The sequence below is a fragment of the Larimichthys crocea genome, chromosome V (assembly GCF_000972845.2).
Source record: "Larimichthys crocea isolate SSNF chromosome V, L_crocea_2.0, whole genome shotgun sequence".
In the NCBI taxonomy this organism is placed as follows: domain Eukaryota; kingdom Metazoa; phylum Chordata; class Actinopteri; family Sciaenidae; genus Larimichthys; species Larimichthys crocea.
Genome location: NC_040015.1, coordinates 4,039,230 through 4,066,594, shown reverse-complemented (window position 1 = coordinate 4,066,594; position 27,365 = coordinate 4,039,230). Strand labels below are relative to the sequence as shown.

At 42.2% G+C, this 27,365-nt stretch overlaps 1 protein-coding gene across 1 annotated transcript in view; it reads left to right on the top strand.

Annotated features, from left to right (window-relative positions):
- brf1a (BRF1 general transcription factor IIIB subunit a) overlaps nt 1–27,365 on the top strand; it is a 121,220-nt gene that overhangs the window by 75,350 nt on the left and 18,505 nt on the right. The window contains exons 13-16 of the mRNA XM_027278701.1: nt 434–495; nt 958–1,039; nt 1,272–1,327; nt 3,840–4,105. Coding sequence (XP_027134502.1) covers nt 434–495; nt 958–1,039; nt 1,272–1,327; nt 3,840–4,105 — 466 coding nt within the window. The remainder of the gene's footprint in view (nt 1–433; nt 496–957; nt 1,040–1,271; nt 1,328–3,839; nt 4,106–27,365) is intronic.

Sequence of the window (27,365 nt, the reverse complement as noted above, 5' to 3'; positions counted from 1 at the left end):
TCATCTCCATCGTACGGAGATGCAGGTAAAAGCGCGGAGCGTGTCTCGGCCGTCGCAGCATGAAAAATGCAAATTGTCATTTCAGCATCTCCTCTGAAAATAAAGCGTGGCACAATCTAGAAAGCGAATCGTAATTGGAATGAAAGTGTGTTAAGGTAGATCCGCTTAAACGCGAGTTAAGCCTATTAACGTCTTATCAGAAGTCACAGTGCGTTTTTATTTTTTTTCTGATTAACCTCCGATGGGAGGATGCTCTGCTACACTTCCACGAGGACGAGGTGCAGCAGGATGTTGGAGGTGTTGGTTTTTTTTTTTTTTCTTGGCCAGCTGCTGTTTCCTGTTTTACCCCTCTGGGACGTGGAAGCTGCCGTGAAAATGTGCGTCACAGCAAATTTTCTAAGTTTGTCTGTTCTGATTTTTGTCTCCGTGACAGATGGTGCTGCTGACAGCGGGGAGCTGGACCTGAGTGGGATAGATGACAGTGAGATAGAACTGGTATGTACCTGCTGATTAATGAGGTCTGCTGAAACAGACGAACATGTGCACGTTCCTCAAATTCACATCAGGAAATTACCTTTTACTGCTGGACTAAACCTCCCTCTCTCAAAGACGCTGTCGTAACTCTTAAATTCAAAATTCTAACCTTTGTTTGTTTACAGTAGGAATGATAGCCAAAGTTCATGTCATGATCAGACCACAAAAGAAACTTCATTTCTATAGAAGTATTGTGCTGATGCCTTTTGTGTCTATAGATGAGAAATGTATCTGAGTGATTAATAAAACAAAATATTTTACATTAAATATATTTAAGCTGACAAAGAATTTAATGAACAACTGGAAACACAACTTAGAATAAGAGATGAGGCATTTAACAAGAGACAAGTCCAAACCAATACCGTTAGTTGGGTTCAATTATCATTGTTCTCCTTGACTGACGCTCACTCTGCCTCTCTGCAGTATCTGCTGAGCGACAAAGAAATCAAAATCAAGACGGCGCTGTGGATGGCAGAAAACTCAGACTACCTCAAAGAGCAAAAAGGTACTGTCAGAATGCAACATGGTTTCAGTGCTGGTTGAGTTTCAAGGCAGATTTTAACTTTTGTTTGTCCTAAAATGTACGTCCCACATTTTATCATCCAAGCAGAGTTAACCCTCCTTCTGGACCTGCCGGCCTTAAGCTTGTGTCCTGTAGTCATTTCCCACTGTGCTGTATTGATGTCGTTATCTCAGAGTTTTTGTATGTTCAGACTGTTTCTTGTTTCTGCCTTCAGAGAAGGAAGCAAAGATAGCGAAGGAGAAGGAGCTCGGCATCTACAAAGAAAGGAAGGTAACGGCATTCAACCTCCAAAACGAAAAAAAAGATGAGGGCGGACAGGTTGTCAGCTGGACACAGACAGGAAGTTGATCGGAAACAGTGCGGTGGACAGGCGTGATGTGGACGAGGTGGTCTGAGAAGCTTAAAATGGACTTGATGGGCAAATCAAGTAAAAGACAACAAGTAAAACACAGAGGAGGCACCATTCAGACTGATCTGCTATCTGCCTGAAATCTAAAACTACCACGTCTTGGGGAAAAACATTTCTCACAGTACAGAGCTCAAGAGATCCTTAGTCTGTGCGGTCTATTTCTTTATTTAAACCACATCACAGGTGAGATAATGTTGCTTTCCTGCTAGAGATAAGCTGTCCTCTTCAGTCTCTTTCATAGAGGCTGCTAAGTACAGTTCCAGCTCCTGTTCTGGCACAACACCAGCTCCACTCCGCTGTCCGGGCAGCGTGGCTAACAAACTGAGCCAACATTAGCTAACAGCAGCTACAGTTGGCAGCAGTTTACTTCACTGTCCATCAGGAAACTCAAAATATGATCCAGTTTCACCAGAATCAGTCAAATAGTTGCTGCTGTGTGACTTAGTGCCGTAAAGCGTTACGGACTTCTCCTGACCCGGAGCCCAAAGTTACATAGAGTGAGAACAGACGTACGAATGACAGAGACACCGTTCACCTGATTACAAGTCAGTGTAGCATCAACAGGAGTTAACAGATGTTAGTTTATGAGAGAAAAGTTATAAAATGTTGATTTAAAAATGAGATCTTATTAAAGGACAAGTGTTGTTGCATTGCATTAAATGAGAGAGACATGACCATTGTTATCCTCGAGTAAAGTGTTTTTCCTGGCTGCCTTTATTAGATAGTGTGCAATAAATAGATGACAAGAAACAAGGGTGGGACAACCTGCAATTACACTGTCAGCATCCCAAACCCAGAGGCCACCAGGATGCCCCGAGATGAGATGTTTTCATGTCCAATTTCATTTTGTTCTCTGAGCTGCCAGAGCAGCTATTTTTATCAGCCAATTTAAAGGTAATCTATGGACAGATGCCGTTTCAACGTCAATTATTTCTTCATGCAGTGTCAGGAAATGGTAAATCATGCTCATCGCAATTTCCCAAGAACCCAAGGCAACATCTTCATATTGCTTGTTGTGTCCAAAATCCAAAGATATTCAAATCGTGATGACATAATATAGAGAAAAGCATCTGGAACCAGAGAATGTTTGTTTTTTTCTTTGATGAATGATTGAAAGGATTCATTTTCAAAATGGTTGTCGATTTATTTTCTGTTAGTCTGAGCGTCCATCATGTAGTGAGACAGACACTTCAACAGTCATTTAATGCTGTGACAGACAGATGATCAGATAGACTAAACACAGACAGACAAGTCCTGTGATACCGGTTCTCTCTCATATCCCATTACTGGTTTTGGCACAATGCAGACTCTTTGTTAGAGCCAACATCTGTTCACTGGTTTTAACTAGCTGGATTAACTGCAGATCTAATGAGACATGGAGCCTCCTGACAGCTCTGATGCAACCGGCAGCACACTGACAAACGAGTGAATGAATAAATAAAATGAACGACAGTCTTGTTATTTTCACGCATGACAAAGTGAGCATGCTTTTTGTTCTGAACTTCAGCTCCTGAGTTGATTAGCTGCTGCTGTTTGACTCAGTTTACTGTCAATTGCCTGAAATCAATCAGTGAAATGTGTTTCAAAGTTTATGTTTTCAGTAAAGACAAACCTGATCTGAAGCTATAACTTGCATTGAGGTCAAGGTGGATGTGGAATCGCTGAAACTGGGTGATGACCCCAATCTGGTGTCTTAATTGAGACAGATTGAGATGTTCCTCCGCTCCTCTGAAATTGCTCATGCTCATTTTTATTTTTTTTTCGAGGGCAAATCTTACCCATCTGGAACCTAAATGGAAGACAAAATATTTCCAGATAACATTTGACCCTCATCTGCTGAGTAGAATTGGAGTCAATTTAGTAGAGTTAGATTGACGACAAGGTCTTAATCATGACCTGCTTTAAAACGAGACATTGCAGTCGCAGCCAGGGTGGTGTTGGCTGTTAATCACAGAAAAGAATGCTGCTACTAACAACTTCAACATGGACCGCCAAGAAGAGAAGAAGAGTCAAGTAAACAACAAATAATTTGGACCTGCTGTAAAAACCTCTAACTCCACTTACAGCCGTGCTAGCAGCAGTCTGGTCTAGACTCAAATATCTCAATAACTGTCGGATAGTTAAATGATAAATGCGTTTTTTTCTGCACTGAAGAAAATAATAATAATAAATAATAATAAATCCTATGCTTTGTTTAGTCATTACATTTATTTTCTATCAGAGTTTATCGAGCAGTTGAGCTCTTTTCATTGAACCCATCCCCTCCAGGTCTGAATGCATGTAAAATGTAAAAATGTTTGGCACCTGAGCAGAACCAAAAATCTCAAATCTTACCCAGATGTTTTTTTGACAACAGCTGATTTGTATTTTCAGCCCAGAGGACCCATAAAGAAGCGTCCTCCGATCCGAGCCAACACCGCAGACGAGGCCATCGAGAAGATGCTGGAGCAGAAGAGGATCTCCACCAAGATCAACTACGACGTCCTGAAGGACCTCAACGTCAAGTCCGGCGCCAGCCCAGCACGCAAGGCCGAGTCCCCGAAGAAAGAACCGACTGCCACGAAACTCACCGGACGCAACCGCAAACCTGCTCGACCTCCCCTCAGCCTCAGCACGCCGCTCAGCACACTGGGAAAAAGGTGCGTGTACAGCATGTTAAATAATTTTTGTCTCCTGTTTCTCTCTTCAAGTTTGACACAAACAGAAAAACAGGTCACCCAAATAACACAAAGTGTCACAGCTTTCATCTTTCCGTTTCCATCTTTGATGATACATTCATTACAGCCGTCTCTTTGTATGCAAAAACAGGTTCATGCTGTTTTTTGAGGTCCCAGAAGTCAATCTGGGAAATGTAGGAAATTACAGACTGAAGTCAAAGAGGACCAAACCGATTTGAGGAGAAGTGACGCTGAAATAAATCAAAATAAAACTTAGAAAGCTTTAAGTGTGACATTTAACAGAGTGATACAAGGCGATGTCAGCCAAAAATACTCCAGCTTCTCCAATGTGCAGATTTATGGCTTTTCTCTGTTTTTGTGTCAGAAATGATTTAGACTATTGAACAAAACTAGCTGTTTGACTAAATGAAAGATACAATTAATCGTTACTTGCACTACTGTATGTAATAACATCTTACTGTGATATCAGCTCATAATTTTGAGCTTTAAAAATAATCGTCCAATCCAGTGTTTTCCTCCTCCACCATACCTGATTCAAATGATCAGCTCGTTATCAGGCCACTGCAGAGCTTCATGACGAGCCACTCATTTGAATCAGGTGTGTTGGAGGAGGAAACGTCTAAAACATGCAGGGACAAACACTGGTCACTGGTCTAATCAGTCTGCTAGTCTGTTGCGGTCACATAGTCCACACGTTTTAAAAATTGATTATAGAAGCAGACAATAAAACAAGAAACATTCAGAAGTCTGTCAGTGTAGACCCCTTTTATTAGTTACACCTGTACACAGTGTTGTAGTCAAGACCAACTAAACCAAGACCAAGGTGTTCCGAGACCGAGTTGAGACCCAAGACCAGACAGCATGTGTAGCATACTTAGGTAGCTAATATTCATGGAAACTCTTTGGGTAGTATTGAAGTATAATGAACTGCTGTGTGTTCTTTAGGACGCCGTTTTGCCGATGAACTCTTTGTGGCTTAAGAAACTGAATCTGAATTTAATGTCTCCTCGCATCAGACAATGCACAGGAAACTAAGTGACATCCCCACAGTTGTGATCTTGGTCGTTTTTTGTCTGAGACTGAGACAAGGCCGAGGCCTTGAAACCAGTCTCAAGGTAAAGACCAATCTGGAGAACTACAACACTGCCCGTACACTCTTTTGACGATACTATCCACCATACTGTGAGCATATGACACGGATATATATTCAATAAACATGATTTCTTGAAGGTAACAGCTGTTTCCTGCCAATCATCTTAAATAATTTTCGTTTAATAAGATGATTATTATGTACCCTCCTCTTGTTAACACTATTACCTGTAATGTCAGCCACCAGTGTAGCCCTGATGACCATGAATCCATATTTAATTATGTTGGAGGCTGCTCGGCCTCTCAGCCCATTAAATAATCCTCAATGCAAACAGCAGATGCTCGATTGAATAAAGGCGAGATGGATGAAGGATGTTTACCCGTGTCTGATGCAACACCAGCCGTTCCTCCTCTACAGCTGAGGTCAAATCCAGCCAGTGTTTTTTAGTTTATCCGGCACATGACGGTGGCTTCTTTCCATAATGATGAGGCGGCACTTCTTTGGTCGCCTGCGACAGGAGGACAGTTTTTCTTTCTCTGCTTCTCAGCTCTTGTGGGATTTTCCCTTTTTTTTCCCCCGTCTGAGTTTCACCTCCTCTGCCAGGATTTGTCTCTGGCTGTTGCTCTCACACCCCCCACTCTTCCTCCTTTCACAACATGCATTCACAGGACTGATCCACTCGGAGCCTTTCAGATGAATTTAATGGGTTTTCTGCAGTGCGGAGAAAAGCTGAGAGGTTTTCTTCAGTTTGTTTGGTGTTGGTGGAATTGGTTTCCTATAGCTCTGTTTTTAAACCCCTTTCAGTTAATGTTGGTTTTAGGTACCATCATGAAGCTTTATAGCGGTCCTATAGACACAGATGTTTAGTGATTTAAGGCGGCCCCCCCCTCCCGTGCCAGCTCCTCTACCTTGTTCTGTTAGTCATCTGCTTGCGTTTTGCATGGCCTTCGTAAACTCTCCCGCGCTCTGAGATAATTCACTGTGTTTGGTTAAACTGCTTATTTATTGTTTGTTTTATTTGTGGCAATTTGGAGTCTTTCAGTGCCAGTTTCTCTTCAAGTCAAATCAGATGTATTTATCACAATGCTCTCAATAAAATGGTTTTCCAGAGTGACGGAGGAGGCAAACATTGATGAAGACAACAGAACAAACACATTACAGACTGTTAGAGATTGAGGCCAAAGTGTGTGTGTGTGTGTGTGGGGGGGGGGGTGTGAACAAAAGAGTGGAAAGCAGGTCATGGAAACAAATCCGAAGTGTAGAAACAAAATTTCTCTTTAATGTAACCCCCTCAAGCATTTTCTCTAACTAAGCGGTTGTCAAACAAATGGTGCTGATGATCATTTCTGCCGTTTTTGAGTGGATGTGGCTCATGGGGCGCCCCATCCATCAAACTCAGGGTTAGTCGTTCGATCTGCGGCTCCTGTCCACGTGTCCTTGAGCAAGACGCCGAGCACCAAACGCCTCTGCTCTGCAGTTAGTGTGTTTTTCATTATTTACCTTCCAACCAGCCAACTATTCATTGGAAGTTCATGTTACGATAGACAACTGAGAAAAGAGAGGAAAAAAATTAAATCAGAGAAACAGGAAAAACAGAAATGAAACTGAAGACTAAAGGAAACCGAACACACAGTAAAACACCAAAAAAGATAAGATCGATTTTATTGATCCTACGTTGGGGATATTGACTTGTTACAGCAGTTCACAAAATATTAGGTGGATAAGAAATTGGTCTTTGCTTTCCTGTCTGCTCTCATGACTTAAAATCCATCCAGAGAGTCTGAAGTGAGTTCATTCAGTTCCCATGATCATTCTTCCTCTTCAGCCTGGGTAGCTCTGTGAGCGTCTCCATCTTATTGGGGAGAGATCTTACATTCCCCATGATGGTTTGTACCGCTACATCCCTGTCTCCTTCTCCTTCACTTCAGCAGTCATCTCCAGTCTTTGCTAACGCTGGCTACTGCTAACAGCTGTTCTCGGGTGTAAACAAGAGAGCAGTGGGTTTTTTTTAACGGGTCACCCGATGTGTCATGAAGTATGACAGAAAAAAGTCCATGTTTGCAGACAAAACTGATGGAGACTAAAAACACAGAAGTGTTAAGAGCTACTGGCTGCCATCCACACAGTGCCATGGGAACACAAGTGCATAGTAAATATAGAAACACAAAAAATTTAAAATGGAAAAAGATAAAAGAAGCACAGAAACAGAAAATAGTCTAAAAAATAAAAATCATCTGTACTAAACTCTGTGGAGAAGCTCTGCCTCAGGGGATAAAGAAAAACACTTCTACACTGACAAGATGATTGATGACACAAATTATGACACATTACAGTAGATCCCATTTAGAGCACGGTAATGTGATGCTTTATTGATCGTAGTGGGGAAATTGCCTTTGTGTTTGTGGCCCTCCTCGGGGAGGTCAGAGGTCACCCTCAGCACCGCAACGCTGGCAGTGATTCAGTGTCTTGCTCGAGGACACTTCAGTCGAGTGTCCGCCTGCCTGATGGGGCTTTAATCTGCATGCTTCTGCTCAAGTGTATTATTCATCCACACAGTGCTCAAGGACAGAAAGTAACTTGACAAAATGAAAACAGTTAAATGTTTGAGGATTGCAATCTTTTCTGTGACGAGTCCACCGAGAATGGTAGCTATTTCACCCTAAACTGCAGCAGTGGATTTACTCTATGTGGATAGGAAAAAGTGAGCAGGGCATTTTTGTCAATAAATCTGACGTGTGCGAGACTGAGGAGGACAAGTAAAAGCTTTTTAGGAACAATAAATGTGTCAGAATTACACAAACTCAGTGACGGCGAGGAAGAACGGATCATTTATCCGCCCACTGGTCTGTGACGTAAAAAGGAGCTGGATGGAAGACGATGGTGACGATTAAAAGCACTGACACGAGGAAAAGTAACACCTGAAACCTCAGAAAGAAATCAATATGAAGAAGCAAGGTCATGATCAACTTAAACTTTGCAGCGCTTTATGTCTATGTTCAATCAGTCTGTGTAGTAATGCATTTCTCAGTGCGGGGTACATTGACCCAGAAATAGCTGCAAAAATTGCATCTTCTGGCGTTAGGTCAAACTGCAGGAATCCATTTACTTGTCAAAATTGTGTAGCACTGATTAGCACCCAGCAGCTAACTTGGGTTTCTCAGTGGGTGTCATAAGCTTGTGTGCATGCGTCCCGGTACATGTAGGCAGTGCTGGTAGCTTTATATATATTCTCAATTTACCCTCAATACTGAACACTGTTTTCCCTTTAATCAGAAACTCATTGCTGTCCCACCACTTGCATTCATTTGTAGCAGGACTCTTAAAGTGGCTTTAATCAATTTTTATTTTATATCAAATGACAACATAACACATGGTTTACATGGTTTATTTCATGAGTTTCAGCTCTTTGTTCATCTGTCCGTCCCTCTAAAAACCCGCCGTAAACTTCCTGCTCAGCCTCAAACAGCAGACAGACATAGTTATAGATGAGATGTTGAACATGGAGGAACATTTAGCAGCTGAAGACAAGATATTTCCATCGAGAGGAGGTGGAGACCAAAAATGGAGCTAAAACAGAATATTGAACTTAACGTTCATCAGGTGACACAAACACAAGTCCAAATAAATGATCATGTTGTTCCACAACTGCTGGATGTGAAAATAAGTTACTGTTTGCTACTAAGTTCAGCATATCCACTTACATATGTTAATATATATAATAAAAATCTACATTATTGTGAGGGATTAAAAAAATCATATTGAGGCTATCACTTACCAACCAGACTGGACAGTATTTCAGTGTGTCCAATAATTGGTGTTTTTGAGGACTCTAGCAGTATTAACTTCTGAAATCACAGATCTGTAAAACAAAAATGTTTGACTGGATATGAAGCAGTTGGTCAGCATTCAGTGCTCAGGTTATGTAAGGAGTCTCTCCTTCTTGATGATGGAATATTTTCTGGGTTTAGACTGTTGGTTATTTGTTGGTGTCACCCAAAGTGTCAGTGTATCAACTTAGAAGGTTCAGCTTTAATGTGACACATTGACACATTATTACCTTGTAAGTTTAGAGTCGTGTCGTGCCTCTGTAAAGCGATGGAGTATATTACTGGCAGCTAACAGTTGTAGAAATGAAGTCTTGGCTTTAGCTGCTGTCTGAGAAGTTGGAGGTGTTTAGTTTGATTCCAGCTATGTGAGGATTCCCTGATTTTATTTTTCACCTTGTCTTTTGACACGTTTTAAACCATCAGTTGATAACAGATTAGATTTTAATTGTCCCAAAGTCAAGTAAACCGTTTGACAGGTGAAACAATTCCAAACTAAAAATGTGTCTTGACACATAACTTGACCTCAGTATTTATCAATGACAGAAGTCGCGGCAGCCACGATTACACCAGCACAATAACAACAGTGGTCTACATCAGAGCTGAGGGGCTGCTGGATTTGAGCCGCTCCAGTTGGCTAATGGCTGCTGCCAGAGTGGCAAATCTCTTCCTTGGAATGCCGACATGCTCCGTGAATGAAAGACCATCTCCAGTTTCATGTTTTGGCTCTGGTCTCTTTGAAGAGGGTCTTCGTGGCACAAGCCTATCTGCTGTTTTTAAGAATGGACGCTCTCTCCTGAAGACCCGTTTGCATTTTTAAAACCCATTCCTGACGCGTCACTGAATCATTGATGGGCATCGCGGATGTGAATCATTCATCCCACACTCTCTTTCATTTTTCCTTCTTCTCCTGAATGGAAACTTGCTTCATCCATTTATCCAGAAATCGCTGAACTCTGCACTTTGTCGCGTTGAATGCACAACAATGTTTTCAACCCCTGCGGTTTTTCAGTTTTCAGTAGCTCTACCCACAATCCATTAGGAACAAGAAAATGCCCCATGGGCCAGTTAGCAACAACATGGTGATAATCTCCCATTCTCTTATAGCGTGTCAGTGGTAGCATTGGAATGAAAAAAATCAGAAGAAAGACAAAAAGCATCTCAAAAAGCGGCCGTTGAGCGCAGAATGGTCTCTTTCACTCCGGCGGTCGAGGAGCAGACCGTTGCTCCGGCCCCTGAAAAGGTTGTTGTGCTGGTTATTGAAACTGGGAGAGGCCTGGTGTCAGGGAGACCTATGAAAGTGCAGGAGAAGGCCTGCTGACAGTGCAGCCATTGTGCCTTGTTTCAAGGCCTCGCTGAGGGGCTACACTGAGGCATTGTGCTGCTCCGGCCTCCCCTCCCTGTCCCAGTTCCTCCTCCAGGCTCCTGGCTGCTCCCAGTGCTCCGCTCGAGGGTTTTGCTCTTGTAGATGTGGACTCTCGTTAGGCGTCAGGCTCTGAAGAGTTTTCCTCTTGTTCTCTTCTGTTTCTGTTGCTCGCAGTATTTCCTCCTCCTTTGTTTCTGGCCATTTTGGTATCTCCAGTGGGGATCTGCATTGTCGGATCTTGTTTGGCTCGTGAACTAGCCAAAGTTCTGAGCTATAGATGATAATATTGTCTGAATTGTTTGTAGCTTGCTCATAAATTGTTCATTTTGTTTTGTTCGAGTCAGCCTACATTTCCCAAAGACTAAAATTCAAATTAAATCCAATTTATATGTACAGCATACATGCTAATGAGCTCATGTTATCTGCTCACATAGAAGAAAAAAACAGATTATTACCCCCACATGCACACACATCAGTGATGATAAAGTCTCGGTTACTATTTCTCAAATTTCTACAATCGACATGAAGATTTCTGACATGTCTGGTTTGAAGAGAGCTTAATGTTTATCACTCTGATTATTAGCTGGCCTTTACTGAACTATAGACACTCCAATTAGCCAACTCCACAAGACAGAAATAAACAAGTCTTTCTATTTAACTTCTCTGTTTTCTGTGTAAAGGCTGAAATACAGGGGGCACGACACACCGAGTTAGGCAGCAGGAGCTGGTGCCAGCATCACTCTGTGCGTATTACTGAGAATGATTTCACAACGTTAATAAAGTTAATCAGGTTTCTGCAGAGTTTACATCCACCCTCTCGTCTATAAATGTAGTACTGAACTACACAAATCTCTGTATGTTTGTCTTCTCAGTAAAGATCTGCTCGTTTGTCTCCTACATCTAAAAACAGTCCTGTTTTCTCCGCCTTGCTCGCCTCACTCTCTCCATTAACCTCTCTGCGGCTTTCCTTCACCTTCTCCTTTCAGCCTCTTTCATTGCTTTCTTGTTGTTTCCCCTCCATTTCCCCTCACTTTATTCCCCATCTTCTTTCTCTCTCACCTCCAACTTTGTCTCCTCATCCCACTTTTTATCTCCGTTTTTTTTTTCCCTTTTCTCCCGACCTCCTTCTCTCTCCTCCGCCTGTCCTCTATTCTCTCGCCTACTTTTCAAGTCCTCCCCGCGTCTCCCAGTTAAAAGCCTTCAGCAGCAGCTACAGGCCTGTTGTATCACTCTGCACCATCAGGTCTTCTCTCGCTTTGGGCTTTTCTAACTCGCTAACGAGTTCTTTGCCTTTCTTGTCCTCTTTCTGTGTGTTTTTTTTTCTTTCCTCGCCGTTTTGTGTCTTTCATCTTTTTTCTCTTGATCTCTCCACTGAAGTGTTTGCACTTTACAGAACATGGTGTAAATTTGCTTCACTTAGCTCAGACAAGTTTGATCGCAGGACTTGAAAATGAGCAGCAGAATTGGTGTGAAGACAGCGAGTTTGATGGGACCACTTAGAGTATACAGAGAGCACCAAGGGAGAAAGTTGTGGCATAACAGCTTGTTGGGCCGGCTGACATCTTACTTGACTTGTTATTGTTTTGTAAAGGTCAGAGAGGCTTTGGGTTCATGTAATCTACAAAATAAATGGGGAAAGAAATCCTGACGGACGTTTGGCTTCTTTTGGGTAATTGAGCTTCACTGGGCTGGACGTTGTTTCTGATTTTATCCGAGCTCATTTGCTTAAAATAGCTTCCTGTTTTGGCTTGAAGCGACGTTATGAGAGCAGTGAACCAAACCGTAAAGTTTTGGGCCTTAAAACCAAGACAACAATCAGAAAGACGCTAAAACGCTTCGTTAATGTGCTAAGATATTGTTAATTCAGCAGTTCAACCATGGACTGACTTTTCTAGTCTTTAAAGGCTTGAGGAGGTCCAGTCAAGTGTTTGACAAGAAGAAGCAGAGATTGTCGTAGCAGAATCATTTCTTCTTGATCTTTGCTATTTTTCAGAATCACTTGCTGAGCTCTCAGATTCACGTTGTGATCTCTTGGGGCCCTTCAGAAGCCTGGGAACCAGACAAATCTGTCAGCTCATGTTTTATTTGCTCTGGCAGATGCATCTGGTCCCTACTACAGTTCAGACAGACTTCCACCCAACCTGGGCCGAGTCAGGCCAATCACATCGATCTAATGTGTGGGCGGCTTTGATACCATGACTGTACACAACCAAGATGGCCGCTGCTGACGCTCTATTTTCTCTAAAGCAAAAAGGAACAACTGCACTTTTGTTCATCAGTAAGATGTTTGCTATATATCTGACAGCTACAACTGTGCTGCATCACGTGTTTCGTCACTCTGAATGGTTGTGGGTTTATCCAACTGGCATTTTGGTGCCTGCGTCGGTTGATAAGAGCTCTTGGAAATTGAAAATGAACTGAGAGGCGATGTCGGGCTAGGTATTCAGGTTATCTGCTAATGCATGCGTTTGTGCCACCTTTTTTTTCCTTCCATTTATTTTCTTTTTGAGCCCGGGGTATCGGATCATCTGTATCTCATTGTAAAGCAACAGATAAAGACATTTGTGTTTGTCCTTTGTCCCCCTGCGTCATCCATTTGTCAATTTCCCTTTTTGGCCTGCGACACTCCTCTCTTTTCTCTTGGCATCTGTCCCTCTGTTATCTTGTCTTTGTCTCTTTATGTCACCCCATTTCACCTTCATCCCTCCCTCCTTTCCTCCCACTCCTTTTTTCACTCTGTATTCCTGCTAACTCTGCCCTTTAGGACAGAGCCCCGCTGTACTCACTGTATTGGGCAGTCTTTAGGTTCAGACGTCCCATGCACTCATTCACTTCTGCTTCTTTCTTTTTTCACCCCCCCCCGTCTCTCCACCTTCTCCAGCCAGCTGCCAAACAGACCCTCCCTGTTCCCTCCATCCCCACTGGAGGATGGGAAAGCAGTCTTCCAGAAATAGCCCAGATAATTGCCCTCCAGTGATATTTTTTCCTCCTCTCGCTCGCTTTTTTTGCGCTTCTTTGCTCCTTCATCTGTTTTTTTCTCATTCAGAGCTTTTCTTCTCTTTTTAGAGAACTTGTCTCATTCCAGTGCTTTTTTCTTTTTCTTTTTTTTGGAGAAAGAAAAGAAAGAAAAAGAGAATTCCTCCTTGCATTTTTTTTTTCCCTCAGAGGGAAGGGAGTCACGGCAACCACTTTTGGTTTGTGTTGGTTTTCCAGATATGTAAATCGGACCCACAGACTTAGCTGGCGCTCGAGAAAAACTGGAGAACTCAGCAGTTTTGTAGCCAGATGTTGCTGCTGCCGCCACTTCTCTCGAGGCGGTGCCAGAGGACGGGAGAGGGGGGCAGAAAAGGAAATACTTCCCATTTTGGTTTTTCAGCCTGTCAGAGCAGGTGTCATGAGAAAGTCAAAAAGTCATCCGAGTGTTTAAAAAACTTTCCAGAAACAGGAAAAACTGGCTGAGTGAGAGCAGCTCCAGTTAAATTTTCGCCCGCAGTGAAGGGGAAAGGGGGGGGGGTTAGAATGGAGTTTGTATCATATTTTCCTGCCCGGCACACTCGATCGAAGAGGATGTTTTTCCTTGTTATGTGACCAGCTGTGTTAGGGGAGGGTGTATAATTTGTCTGTGGTTTGCAGCCCCTCCCTGTTAGGCTCTGATGCTCCAGTGCCCCCCCCCCCCCCCCCCCCTTTGCAAAACCGTAAGCAATGAGCCGTTGGATGGTGGTGGAGGTTAGCAGACAGACAAACAGACATAGAGAACGGGTCATGGGTGCTGTCAGGCCCAACCCTCCACCCCTCACTGGGACTCTCCAGCAGCCACGTGATGTGCCACATACTGCTGATGAGCTTAAAAGCTTTTTTTTCCTGCAGTATGCAAGCTTTTCAGGAATTAAAGTTCCAGCAACTTGTTTTTAAATGCTGCGTGTGACTATTTATGTGTGTTTTGGAAAGGTTTCACAAGGACCCGAGTGACCCCGAAAGCCCACCGGGAATGTCTCTGTCACGTTGCGGACTGCAACACTGTTATAGTCCGTCCTCTACGCGACTTCAAACCCCCTCCAGGAGCATTTCAGGAGCGGAGTGTTTAAGTCAGAACAAGTACATTTGTTCTGGTCACATTACTTATGATCAAAACTAGCGAGTCGACAACTTTGCAAACAGCCAAACATCAAGCAAGGTCACCAACACAAGACATAGCAGCAGCTGATATCACTGACTAGTCCAACAGCAACGTCCTCTTCAGTCTCTTCTCCTCTGCCATTATGTCCATAGAGGCTGCTGAGCCAGGGAACATTGCCTGCTCGACCAGCTCCGGTTCTGGCACGACACCGGCTCCGCTCCCCGTCAGCGCCTCGGGCCTGAAAACCTCCTCTTTTTCTTGTGGTCCAAAATTGCTGTAGTACAAACACTAACACTCCCCCGTGCTTTGAGCTCACAGTCCAGGCAGCCCGGCTAACAGACAGACAGTCTGTGTTATAGTAGAGTTGTGCAAAGAGGAAACTAAACATGAAGAATTATAAATCTGTTACTTAACAGCAGTGATGCAATATTTTCTGTTGTAACTGAGCATGAGCTCTACTCCACAGTCATCTGGATACTTTCAATCTGGCCAGTGATGCCATAGCGTGCTAGCCCATACATGCCGGTACTCGCCAGAGGCTCTCAGGCCTGTTCCACTGCTGGTCGCGTGTTAAATGAAGCACGTTTCATTCACATTCAGGCCTTTTAGCCTCCACTCTCATCCAGAGAGATGTTCACATATTTAATCCCTCCTACCCGCCATCCTCATCAGACGGGCCCATTTCTCACGAAGCACTGAGAAATGAGAGCATCTCTTTGATTCTGGACATCCGGCTCTGCTCGCAGCAGCGACAGCAGCTTTCCCTCCAAACAGCTTTCAACGGCCAAACCTTTGTTCTGCAGAGCGCCTCGCACTGTAACTAATGGGACAGCCAGGGCTGGAATTTCGAGGGGAACTCTAAAACTGGGCCATTTGGAAAACATCCCAGTTTTTATCCACGGCTTTGCCATGGAAAAATAAAGAAAACAGCCCAGCCAGCAACTGAAAATGTTGACACTTAAAGAGTCGATGCTATTATGGTATGGTAGTTCATGGCCTCACTCAGCTTAGCGGCTCAAGACTTTCCCCCTCGAGCCACAAGAAGGGACGCTTTAACACTGAAATACGTTCAGATACTTCCCCTTTTGTCCTTCTTTATCTTCACTTTCAAGTTGGTCTCCAGTCCACTTAAAACCCAAGATGATATATTAGTTTCATTTTTAGATTTTATTCCCCTTCCCCCCCCTCCCGGCTATTGCCAGTTGTCAGCCAGTGGCTAAACGGTCTCCCTCAATCGCCTTTTCAGCTCAGGCTTAGTCTCATTGGCAGTAAGCTGATTAGGAACGAGCCGCTAAGCCCAGCAGAGACTGATAGCCGAACAGAGAGAGTCGCGGCGGAGTGGATGAGTGAAGGAGGGTGAGACAGACGTGAGGGAGAAAGCGAGAGAAAGGGATAGAAAGTGAGACAGACGGACGGACGGACGGGAGGGAGATAAATAGAAGGAAGATGGACATTAAGTTTGTTCTCTGAGTATGCTGATTGTTGGTAGAAAAGTGCAGGTTATAGCTGGGAATAAGCAGGAGGGTGAAGGAGCAGATATATCTGTCCTAGTTTGACCTCCGTGTAGAGGAGGAGGAGAAAGTGTGGTAGGCAGGACGGTCGGCCAGCAGACAGTCGTGAGCCGTGAAGTGTTGCAGAAGCGAGCAAGGGCAAGATAGGCGAAGGCGAGATGAAGTGAATGCATGCGCTTTAGTAAATTTAGTTATCGCGAAGTACATCGAATGGATGAGTGGGAGAGATGAAAGATTGTGATCGTGGATAGAGAAGAATTGCTTGTGTGATCTCTAACATGTTGTAGATTAAAGAGGCTGAAAATGTTCTGTAAGCAGCAGAGCTCCAACGATTTGTCGATTTTATGAGCGAGTTAACTATTTTAATAACCGATGAGTCATTGAGTCAAAAAATGTCCCAATTCTCCGATTTCACCTCCTCAGATGTGAATATTTTCTGGGGGGTTTTCCATCCTCTGTGACACTAAATTGAATCTCTTGGACAAACGAAGAAATTTAAGGGGTTGTCACTTTTCGGGAAACACTGATCATGATCAGCACGTGAAGGGGTTAGGAGGGAGGGCACAAAGAAGGTCTCAACTTACACTTTTTATTTCACTCCTATCTCGATTCAATTTAATGCACTTTCATTTGCACTTGAGGTGGATTTACAGTTCTGTGTTAAAGTGAAAGACTACGCCATATCCTGCGTGCAGCTCTTAAAAAATGTAATTCCACGTCGAAGCTGCAGTGGCTACAAAGATATGTCTGCATGAACTGTGATTGGTCAGCTCAGGCTGCTCGCGTATTCTCCTCCGACTTGGCTGCTGGTAAAGATTGTTGTCTCTGAAGACGACTCTGTTATCTGCTGTTTCTCACTAACACACATCTAATGTCGACATCCTGCTGCTGATATAACATCCCAGTGAATAAAATACACTTTGTACTACACTACAGTTCAGAGACAAATATGACTCTGTACTCCACCACATGTATGTGAAATCTTAAGTTACTTTACATGTTCAGATTAATAACAGAAATACAAATGATGATTTACTATTCTAGATGAACATAAAACTATATTGATCCTCAGGGGGAAATACTGAGCAGATGAAGTGGTTAAAAATAGCTCCACCTTCACCAGCTACAACATTAATGTAGGAAAAAAGCATATTATTCTGAAATGTGCTCTTCTGAATATTGAGTACTTTATACTTTTAGTGCATTTTGGTACCAGTACTTTTGTACGCAATTTGGACACATGATTTCTGCTTGTAAAAGAGTATTTCTACTTTTACTACTGAAACATCCAAGGTCATCCACCGATGAGAATAAATGTCAGCAATGTCCAGCTCTTCATTTGGACTTGAAACCAGTTTGTTTCTACTTGGACTTGGTGGTTGAAATGCAAAGACTTCAACAAGAAAGAAACAACTACATACTGGAATGGTCATTTACAGTCACTGCGCGTGAATTTTCAACATCCTCTACTTGACTTTGGGGTGAAACTTATGGAAGATTTAAAAAGTTCATGCTACAGTGATATTATATCATGAAAGTAGGACATTTAATTAGAAGCATGCAATGGTAATTTCTTCATCTCAAACTATTTATTGAAACAAAAAATACAACAGTAGTGTGTGTACCACAACAAAAAAATGTAAGGTCTCACTAATTTGTCATGTGACCTTGAGCATCGATTACAGCTCGACTAGACATCTCACGCTGTTCACAAGTCGACTTATTGCAACCTGTTGATGACACTCGTGACACTCAAGTCTGTCGTTGTCTTGGTGTCATGATGTCAAAATGTGAGCAGCATGTTGAAGAGGACTGTTTAAATACAAACTGTCATTGAAGCAGAACATTTAGTGGAACATTCATGGATCACACACTTGTTGTGATTTTTAATTACCTTGTTAGGGAACAGCGTGTTATGCAATAAGCATTGAAGCATTGAACAGTTGGACATGTGCATTCAGAAGGTTAGAGAAGCCCGTCTGATGAGAAATGAAGTTCACCTGTAAAGGTTAGAGTGCATTTTAGGTGAAAGTCAGATATCCTGAACTTTTTGTGAGTAGTGTATACAAGCTCAACAGCTCATCTGTAAATGATCGTGGTGTTTGTCTTCTGTATGTAGTTCAGTAAATATATTTTCGAGATTAAATATATCATCGGGCAGCTTTAATCCGTCATGTTTTTATGTTCTACCAAAAAACAACACGCTGAGTTCTGCGCCTGATACGTGGAGATAAAACTGATCACAGATGGTTATTGATCACAGTGGTGGTTGTCAATCTTCAAAATTCAAAGCAGTTCTGTTTTTCATTCCAGGAGAAAAGTAACCGAGAAGTTAACACAAGCAGAATATAGAAACATCCCCAGTCACTGTAAATAACTTTATTTAACCTCCCTCCATTTTACATGATTTAGTATCATATAAAGTCACTTAATTAATCGTTTATGCAAATGACATTGATCTTTTTATCATTTCAAAGTGTTTATTAATGCATTAGTCAACAATCGTAACTCTTACGTGCAAACATAATATAGCCGTAACATTTTGTGATAGCGCATGATGATAATGCATATATACATAAATATTAGACACATGTGCATATCGTTTACAATGTTAATATACCACTGCCATATTTAATTTGCTTACAGCCATTTAAATATACTTTATTTTAACCCTCTTTATATTTTAATATATAAAGTGTTACTCAAAACTCAACTAAATGTAACTTTTGCAGAGTAGTATTTCAAAAATTTCACGGTTAAAGGAAAGAAAAACTCAAAATTGCAATCCATTCAAAATGTTGTGAATAAAACTGACTTGATTCAAGCTTTGAAGGAGGTAAAAGAGAGCCCAGGAGCTTTTTATAGAAACTTAGGAGTGGAGAGTGCAGACCGAAAAAAGACGTGGTGTCAGAGGAAAAGTGAAAGCTGTGACCTCGTTGTAAAGGTGAAGGAGGCAGGAAGAGACGAGCAGCGACAGTCCAACAAAGACAAACTGAAGAACTCTGACCTTTTTTAACAGAGATAAAGATACAGCCTGAAACACTTAAACACTCGTGGAAAAACAGTTATTGATAACATATCTCGTACTTTTCCATCTGTTGACTGAGGCAACATGTGGTTAAAATCTCCTATAAACAGTATATGTAACTTGATATAATGGTTCAGTTCATGTCATGATGTCATGATGACTGTTCTTTTTTCTTTTTTTTTAATTCACCTGAGAAATTTTTGCAAGGCAAGTCAGGTGTATATTTGTAGCTGTTTCTAAGAGGAGTTTAATTGGCTGGATCATGGTGACAACAGGGAAAAAAGATAGTTCAGATGTCCCTCTCCCCAGCAGCCTTTTCCAGCTCCTCCTGGGCATCCTGAGGTGTTCCCAAGCCAGATGAGATATAATCTCAAAGTATGGTTCAAAGTATGGTTCTACCACGAGTCCTACCAATTTGACATGCCTGGAAATCCTCCAAAGGGAGGCACCCAAAAGGCATCCTGATCAGATTTCCAAACCACCTTAACTGGCTCCTTTCTATGTGAAGCAGCAGCGGCTCCAGTCCACACTCTCTCCAGATTTCTGAAACCCTTACACCATCTCAAACTATGATCCCAGCCATGCCACGTCAGTTTGACCCCTCAGTGCAACCCCTGCATTACTGCCAACACCATATCAGACCTGACCTGAGCGTCTCTTCCCCAGCTTAAGTTCACCAACAGAATCTGTTACAAGGGACATCTGTGGCGGAGTCTAAGTGAGAAATACGGAGAAAATGAATTAATTAAATTCAGTTTTCCTCCAGTGTCAGGTTTTGGTGTCAGAATCAACAAAGTCTTCCTTGGAGCAGACATTTCACATCTACAGTCAGCACTGTACAAAGAGGAAATCCATCAAAATAAAGTTGAAGAGTCCAACATATACACACACATCACCAGAAAATGGACCAGGATTAACTGCAGCCACTATACAAAAAGGAGCAAATGGAGGTTTCCAGACTGGAAGAATTCAATCATGGAAACACAACAGACAGACAGACAGATCTGGGTTTGTTGGAAATATATAGTATTACTTGTTCAAATAGATGGTGAAAAGGCAGACTGAAGTGAAAAAAGGAATAGGCCTGTTTCCTGTAAGCCCTGACAGTGACAGTGATCCAGTCAAGACCAGGACTGGAAACTGATACCATTTATCCCATTGCTTTTCCTACTGGGTCATCTCAAATATCATCTGTTGCATCAGAATATGACTTCGGAATAATTAACTGACCAATTATCACTAAATATCACATTTGTTGTTTGTGTAGCAGTGATATTTGAAAATCGAAGTTTTTTTCGCTGAAGATGAATTTGAACAGCGCTGCAAAGATATCACGCTGACATTCCTGCTGCCCTGGGTCAGGATGGTATGTTTAACACGACAGCTATGGCAGTCTTGTTACAAACTTATCTAAAAGGAATGTGTGCGTCTACATACCTGATTGGCTAACAGCATGTTTTATATTGTGTTTCAGCAAAACATAAGAACTACGAAGGTCTCATTGAAATGAATCAGGAGGCATCATTTTATCACGCGGTGCTAATGTTGGTCTGAACACGGCACTAATTCCTATCTTGGCGATTTTCTGTCTCGAAGATAGAAGAGTCGCAGTTTCCTGTTTTAAAGGAGCTCAGCAGGAAGTCAAATGGAGGACCAGTAGAAAAGTAAAGTTCAGAAAAACACGAGTGAAGTATCATTTTCATTTATTAATTGCTCTTAGTACTTCTTCCATACTTCTACAGAGGGTTAAAGGTCTGAGCTGCAGTAATCATGTGAAATATTTGTGCATGATGTAGTTATCAGGACAAGTAGGAGTCAGAATGAAAATCCCTCCTGCCTCCTTTAAGAGCAGATTAAAACAAATGCAGGAGGAGATGTGACGCAGCAGAGAGGAGGATGTTCAGGACATGAGATGAGCTCCCCGCCTACAGTGAAGAACCAGTACACTGAGAGAGACTCCTTTCTGATCAAAGTCTCATTCTCTTTTTGAAATGACAAATCTACCAGTGTTTTTCCACTGCATATGAACTTGTTTTGAGTATTTTCAAAAATGTAGTTTGAAGTTTCTGACCCTTAGCAGCTCTGTGGATCAGTGATTTAATTAGTTTTGTGCACACGCAGCGGCATACTTCACATCCTGCCAACAGAAGCAGTCGAGAGAAAGACTACTACAAGTAAACATGGATATCAAAATATAGGATTTAAAATATTTAAAAAATTGGCTTTGCAAATGTTCTACAAGGAAAGAAAAGCTTGACACTTGTGTTTGGTCTTTGTGGTGAGAACACAGACTGTAAACACGAGTTTTAATTGTTTACAAGGAAACTCCACGGGGCGCCTTTAAAGCCTTTCGGCTTGTTGTGGCCTGATGAGGCGCTGAGTGAAACGTTCAGATCCTGGATTACAGTGCCTTCTTTTATGGGCTAAGTGAGCAACCAGCACCACAAACACTACACAAACAGTACAGACTCTCATTTCTAAGGAATACTTAGAAACAAGTTGATATCTATTGGAAGATGGTTAAAAGGTTCTTTGTGGCCCTGAAAGATACATTTCTTTGTTTTGCTATTTGACTGCGCGAGAGAGAATGTTATATATAAATACATAGAAAGTACATCTTAACCCTGATCGTAAATATCAAATTGCGTGCACAAGACCTTCGGAGTTTCGTATCTCTCTGCGTGCGGTGAGACTGGGAGGTAGTCAGCAGCAGCAGCAGCAGCAACGTGTGAGCGAGGTGTCGGATCGTCCTTTATGAGAGCGCTACATATGGCCCCATTGTTTTCCTCAGGGAGTGATTTATACGTGGCCGCTGTGTCGCCCGGTGGGGCCTGACTGGGCGTCGGGAGCCACTCCCCTGCTGCTGTAAACAGTCGCCAAGGAGACGGAGGTCTGCCGAAAAGTCTGCCGCTGCGGGTCGCTGGCATCACTGTTGACAGCCATTTGACCTCCGACCTCCACAAGTGACTCCAAGACTCTCCCAGTGAGCGCAGATTAATCGCTGCTGTCACACGAAACACTCGTACCTCCAAAATGTAAACTGTGGTGCCCCTAAAGCTCGAGTCTCACTGACCGTTTTAGAGGTTTGAATCCCGCTGGGACCAAACATGATAAAACTTACACTGCCATAATCCCCCACAAAATATGTTTTCAGATTTTATGTTGAAGGAAAACTAAACCAATTATTTCTGATTGATATCCATTCATTTTTATAGAATGTAAGGATTTTATCATTTCATCATTTTTAAATAGAAACACTATTTTCTGCTCCTCAACTGTGAATATTTCTAATTTTATTTTTGATATTATATATATTTCAAAATATATATATTTCATATAATATAAATATTTGGTGTTTTGGATGGACAAATCAAGATCATTATGACCTTTGGAACCTTGAAATGGACATTTTTCTATTTTCTGACAGTATAGACCAACAAATTAAGATTAATCAAGAAAATAATCATCAGATTGCGTAAGTAACTAAATTAGTTGGTGTGGTTGTAAGTAATCATTAGTTGGAGCCCTGAGACATATTGTGATTGGCAGTGATTAACATGTGTCACCTTTTTCTACCAGTTAATATTTTAGAGGTATGAGGTCGTTTGGCTTTTTAAATTCACATTTGAAAAAATAAAAGTGGAATCAAACTGTAGTTTGAGTTTCTCACCGTCTCTCTGTGGCAGAAAGATGAAACCGACATGAAGGCAAAGAATCGACCTGAATGAGAGTGAATGGAAGGAGACCAGCTGCTTTTTTAGAAAATCATTAACATATGCACCATGTTAACAAAAGACAGAAAGTCTCAACAAAACAGCCCTAAGAAACAGGACAGAAGTGCTTCAGAGGACAAAGAACTAAACACACGTGATCGTGTAGGAGAGCAGTAGCCCGGGTCACTCAGGAAGACTACATGAATAAAAGACTGCAGGGAAGTCAAATAAGGAGCAAATGAACATCTGATGAAGTGGCAGAGGAGGAAACTTTTACACTGAGTTGAGTAAAGTCTGAAGCGTGGGCTTGAATACTAAGATTATGTGATTTCCTGCTGATGGTGGGAAGCTCGTTCCACAGGGAGGGATTTAAAATGCTCACTTCCTTTTGATAAAGTCAAAGAATTTCTGCATGCTAATTAAGGAAAGTTTCCTTGACCGAAATGTCAATAAATCCTCAATCTATGCAGTCGGGTCTGTCGAGCACTTTGCTGATATTTTCACACATTTCTACTGTTTAAAAATGGTAAAGAGGCTGCAATAGATAGTCTGCAGCTCTCTTCAGTCATAGCACATTTTTAAAGTGACTATCATCTCATTGTTTGTCCACTCTCATGGCTCTGATAGCATCATTTTCAGGAAAAAAACTGGCCACCAGACAGCAGACAGACACGGTTAGAGACTAGCTGGTGAACAATTAGCAGCTAAAGAGACAGATATTTCCCTGAAGAGTTAGTGGAGACCAAAACCAGAGCTCAAAGAAAGCAAATATTGAATTTAACATTCATCAGGTGATGCAACATGTTGCTCCATAACTGCTGTATGTGAAAATAAGCTACCATTTGCTAGTTTACCAAATCCAAGATGATGATAATAAGGTAATATGTTATGTTTCTGCTCCAAATTAACTTTAAAACTGTGAGAAATTATTTTGAAATTAAGACATGTAAAACTAAAATTTTGACTGAATATGAACTCAAGTAGTGCTGAAACAATTAGGCGGTTAAATGATTAATTAGTCAACAATTAGTGTTCCAGCTTGGTTATCAGACAGTGGTTTTATGTTTGGGGATCTTTGGGCTTTCAGACTGTTGGTCAGACACAGTATCACCTGAAGTTCAACATATCAACTTAAAAGGATCAAACACATTTCAGCTGACAAAACTAAAAACCTGGCGTACCATTATCTTCCGCATGGCCTGCACATTGGATGGACTAGAGTAATTCACATTCAGACCTGTGATTGTGTATAGTGATGGAGTATATTACTGACAGCTGTAGAAGTGTAGTGGAGCTTGTATGGCTTTGGCTGCCCTGAAAGACAGTTTTGTTTCCATGGTACCTGAAAATTTGGCAGTGTTTAGTTTGTTGCGTTTCCGACTCTGCATCCATCAGCCGCCTCATATTTTAACAGCAGCACTTAACAGATGCTTGTGGGAAGTGCTGGTCATGGTTACTGCTGTTGCTATGCCACTATGGGGAACCAGTTTGAACCCGTTTGGAGAAATGATAAATTACTGCTTCAGTCCTCTCTGGATACGTACACGTTAAAGAATCTGATTGTAAGTGAACCAGAGTAAGATGAAGGTTGAAGATTTTAAATTCACCCACAGGAGCCATGGTGATGCTGTCTGGGTTTATGGACCTGTGTTTGGTATCACCACAAAGTCTGAAGCCCAGTCCATCTTCCAACCTTTTATTTCACCAAGCTCTCACCAACCACTAAAAGTCAGTCCCAGATTTACTCTGGCGACTTCTTTCTCGCACACTCTCTCCTCCACTCTTTCTTAGCGTCCTCTGTTAACGTCCTCTTTAGTCTCTTATTATGTCCTCTTATTATAGAGGCTGCTGAGCCTGGTTATATCGCCCGCTCACCGAGCTCTAGTTCTGGTACCGATTCAGTTCTGCACTCACTGGCAGCCTGGCTAACAAACTGAGCTAACATTAGCTAACAGCAGCTACAGCTGGCAGCAGTTTACTTCACTGTCCATCAGGAAACTCTGTAAATCACAGAGAGTTGAGGCGGAGCAGCCGGAGGACATCAGAGGGAAAACCAGAAAACATTTCCTCCATAAAATATGATCCAGTTTCACCAGAATCAGTGAAATAGTTGGTGCTGTGTGACTTAGTGCCGTAAAGCGTTACGTACTTCTCCCGACCCGGAGCCCAAAGTTACATAGAGTGAGAACAGACGTACGAATGACAGAGACACCATTCACCTGATTACAAGTCAGTGCAGCAGCAACAGGAGTTAACAGACGTTAGTTTATGAGAGAAAAGTGACATCATGTTTTTGTGTCCATTAATCTCCCATTGTTTCTCTCTCTCAGACTAGTTTTTATCACCGGTACAGCGCTATGCTGTATTAAGTGAGCTGTGAAAGTGTCTCTTCTTGTGAGCTCTGCAACCTTTTGTTCAAAGACATCCATTATGTTGAACAGTCTAGTGTATTATGTAGATCAAGTGTTATAGTATATTGTCCTGAAAAGAGAAAAACGGAAAAGAGAACTTTTTCCTAATTCTGACTTCTGAAGTTTGAGACATCAAAGCTGTAATTAGCTCTCATATCTGGTTGTTGTTTTTTTTTGTCATCTCTTTAACTTCCTTCTTACTTTTTGAAAAGTTTGCTTCAGGCACATTTGAGGAAACATCGTGCTGTACATTCATCTATATTGGGTTTTTGCATTTTGTTGTATTGCCGCTGAAGCTGAATGACCACAGAGGATGGTTGAGGTTAAAAGGTCATTCCACAGCGCCATCACCGAGTCAGAGAGGCGACAGTTTACATGTGGAATAACAGTGAGGTTTACTGTCATTAAAGCATCATGTCAAATCATGTTATTTAAGTAGTGAAGTGTGACAAAAATAACATTTTTCAAGTTTATTTCAGAAAATCAGGTGTGACTTTGTCGCCACAAGGTCTGCCTTTGTAGTACGTGTGTGTGAGACAAAGAGCATGCTCATGTTAACCCTTTGATCTCTCAGACTTCATGACTCTGATCTGTGTGTATGTGTGTTTATAGCGTGTGATCCTCCCCATTTGTGTGATTAGTGGTGTGTGTAACACTGTGATCCTCCCCTCTGGTCACGCCACCAGCCTCTGACGACACACACACACACACACACAGTAGACACTGCCTAACATCACGGTGTGATGTTAGGCAGTGTCTACTTCATAAAACACTTCATGATTTGCTCTTTCTGTCTCAAGCACATTTTGTCCTCCATCCATGTCTTTCTTTTGTTACACTATCTCCCGTTAATGTGTGTAATGTGTGTTTAGCCCACAGCTTTTTAGGACCCCCACTCCCCTCCTCCTCCTCTCAATGAGTGGCTAATCTCTGTTCACAAGACCAGTCACGGTCCCCCAAAATATCTGCGAAGGATGAACCCAGTGCCGCAGTGCGCAGCCGGGCGCTAAATGACCCAGAAATCCCATCCATCTGGAGAAATGTCACAGCTCTCATCAGACAGCCACGGATGGGTTAGTGGGTTATTAAATATGCCCCCTCAACCCCCACCCCTCTGTCTGTGTGTGTGTGTGTGTGTGTGTGTGTGTGTGTGTGTGTGTGTGTGTGTGTGTGTGTACTAATCATCGCATAAGCACAGAGAAAGTGGTGGACCCCCCCCCCCCAAAAAAAAAAAAAACGAGGGAGCTTCCTTCACTAGAAACGTTACCGTGATGTTGTGAGGGAGTTAAAACACGTTTTCTCACTTCAGACTCACATGAACACACCGTTATCTGCTCATGTTAGAATCAAAGCTCCTTTGCTTTACGTGTAAACCATTGCATATAACTCCAAGTTCAGTCATCCAACTCACACAACTGTTCATCGTGTCCTTTAATACATATGAAGAACGGCGATGTTCTGGTGTTGATCTCAAAATTCTGCTTGTTTATTATTTCATCACTTTCTGATGAGTCAGAGATGGTCTGGTTTTGTCAGCTTCGTCTTTATTTTGTGCTTCAAAGTGATTTTTTCGACTCCTTATTCATTTTTTAAAGGTTTTTGATTTTGACTGGTTGAAAGCTGCTGTTTCAGGCCAGGTATCGAAATACTTATTTGGTGTCTGTAGCACAAAAACCGCAAAGAAATGAAAGCCGGCATTGAATGTCTCGTCAGATCTGTAATCCTGTTTAACTTTCAATCTTTCCGTGTGAATCTGTTTCTCATCTAACTCAGTGAATTAATGGTTTATTTTGACCAAAATATGGACACCAAAATTATGATCAAAAAATAGCCAGTCGACAACTATGCTAACAGCCTCGGCGTCTGTCTTTCAGCCTTTTATTTCACCAAGCTCTCACCAACCACTAAAAGTCAGTCCCACATTTACTCTTGTCCGGCGGCTTCTTGCTCGCTCACTCTCTCCTTTTCTCTTCTTAACTTCCTCCGTCAGCGTCCTCTTCAGTCTCTTCTCCTCTGTCCTTATGTCCATAAAGGCTGCTGAGCCCCGGTTACATTTCTCGCTTGCTCAGCTCCAGTTCTGGCACGACACCTGTTCCACTCCCTGTCAGCATTCCCCATGCCCCGGGCCTGTAAACATCCTCTTCTTTTTCCCGGTTGTCCA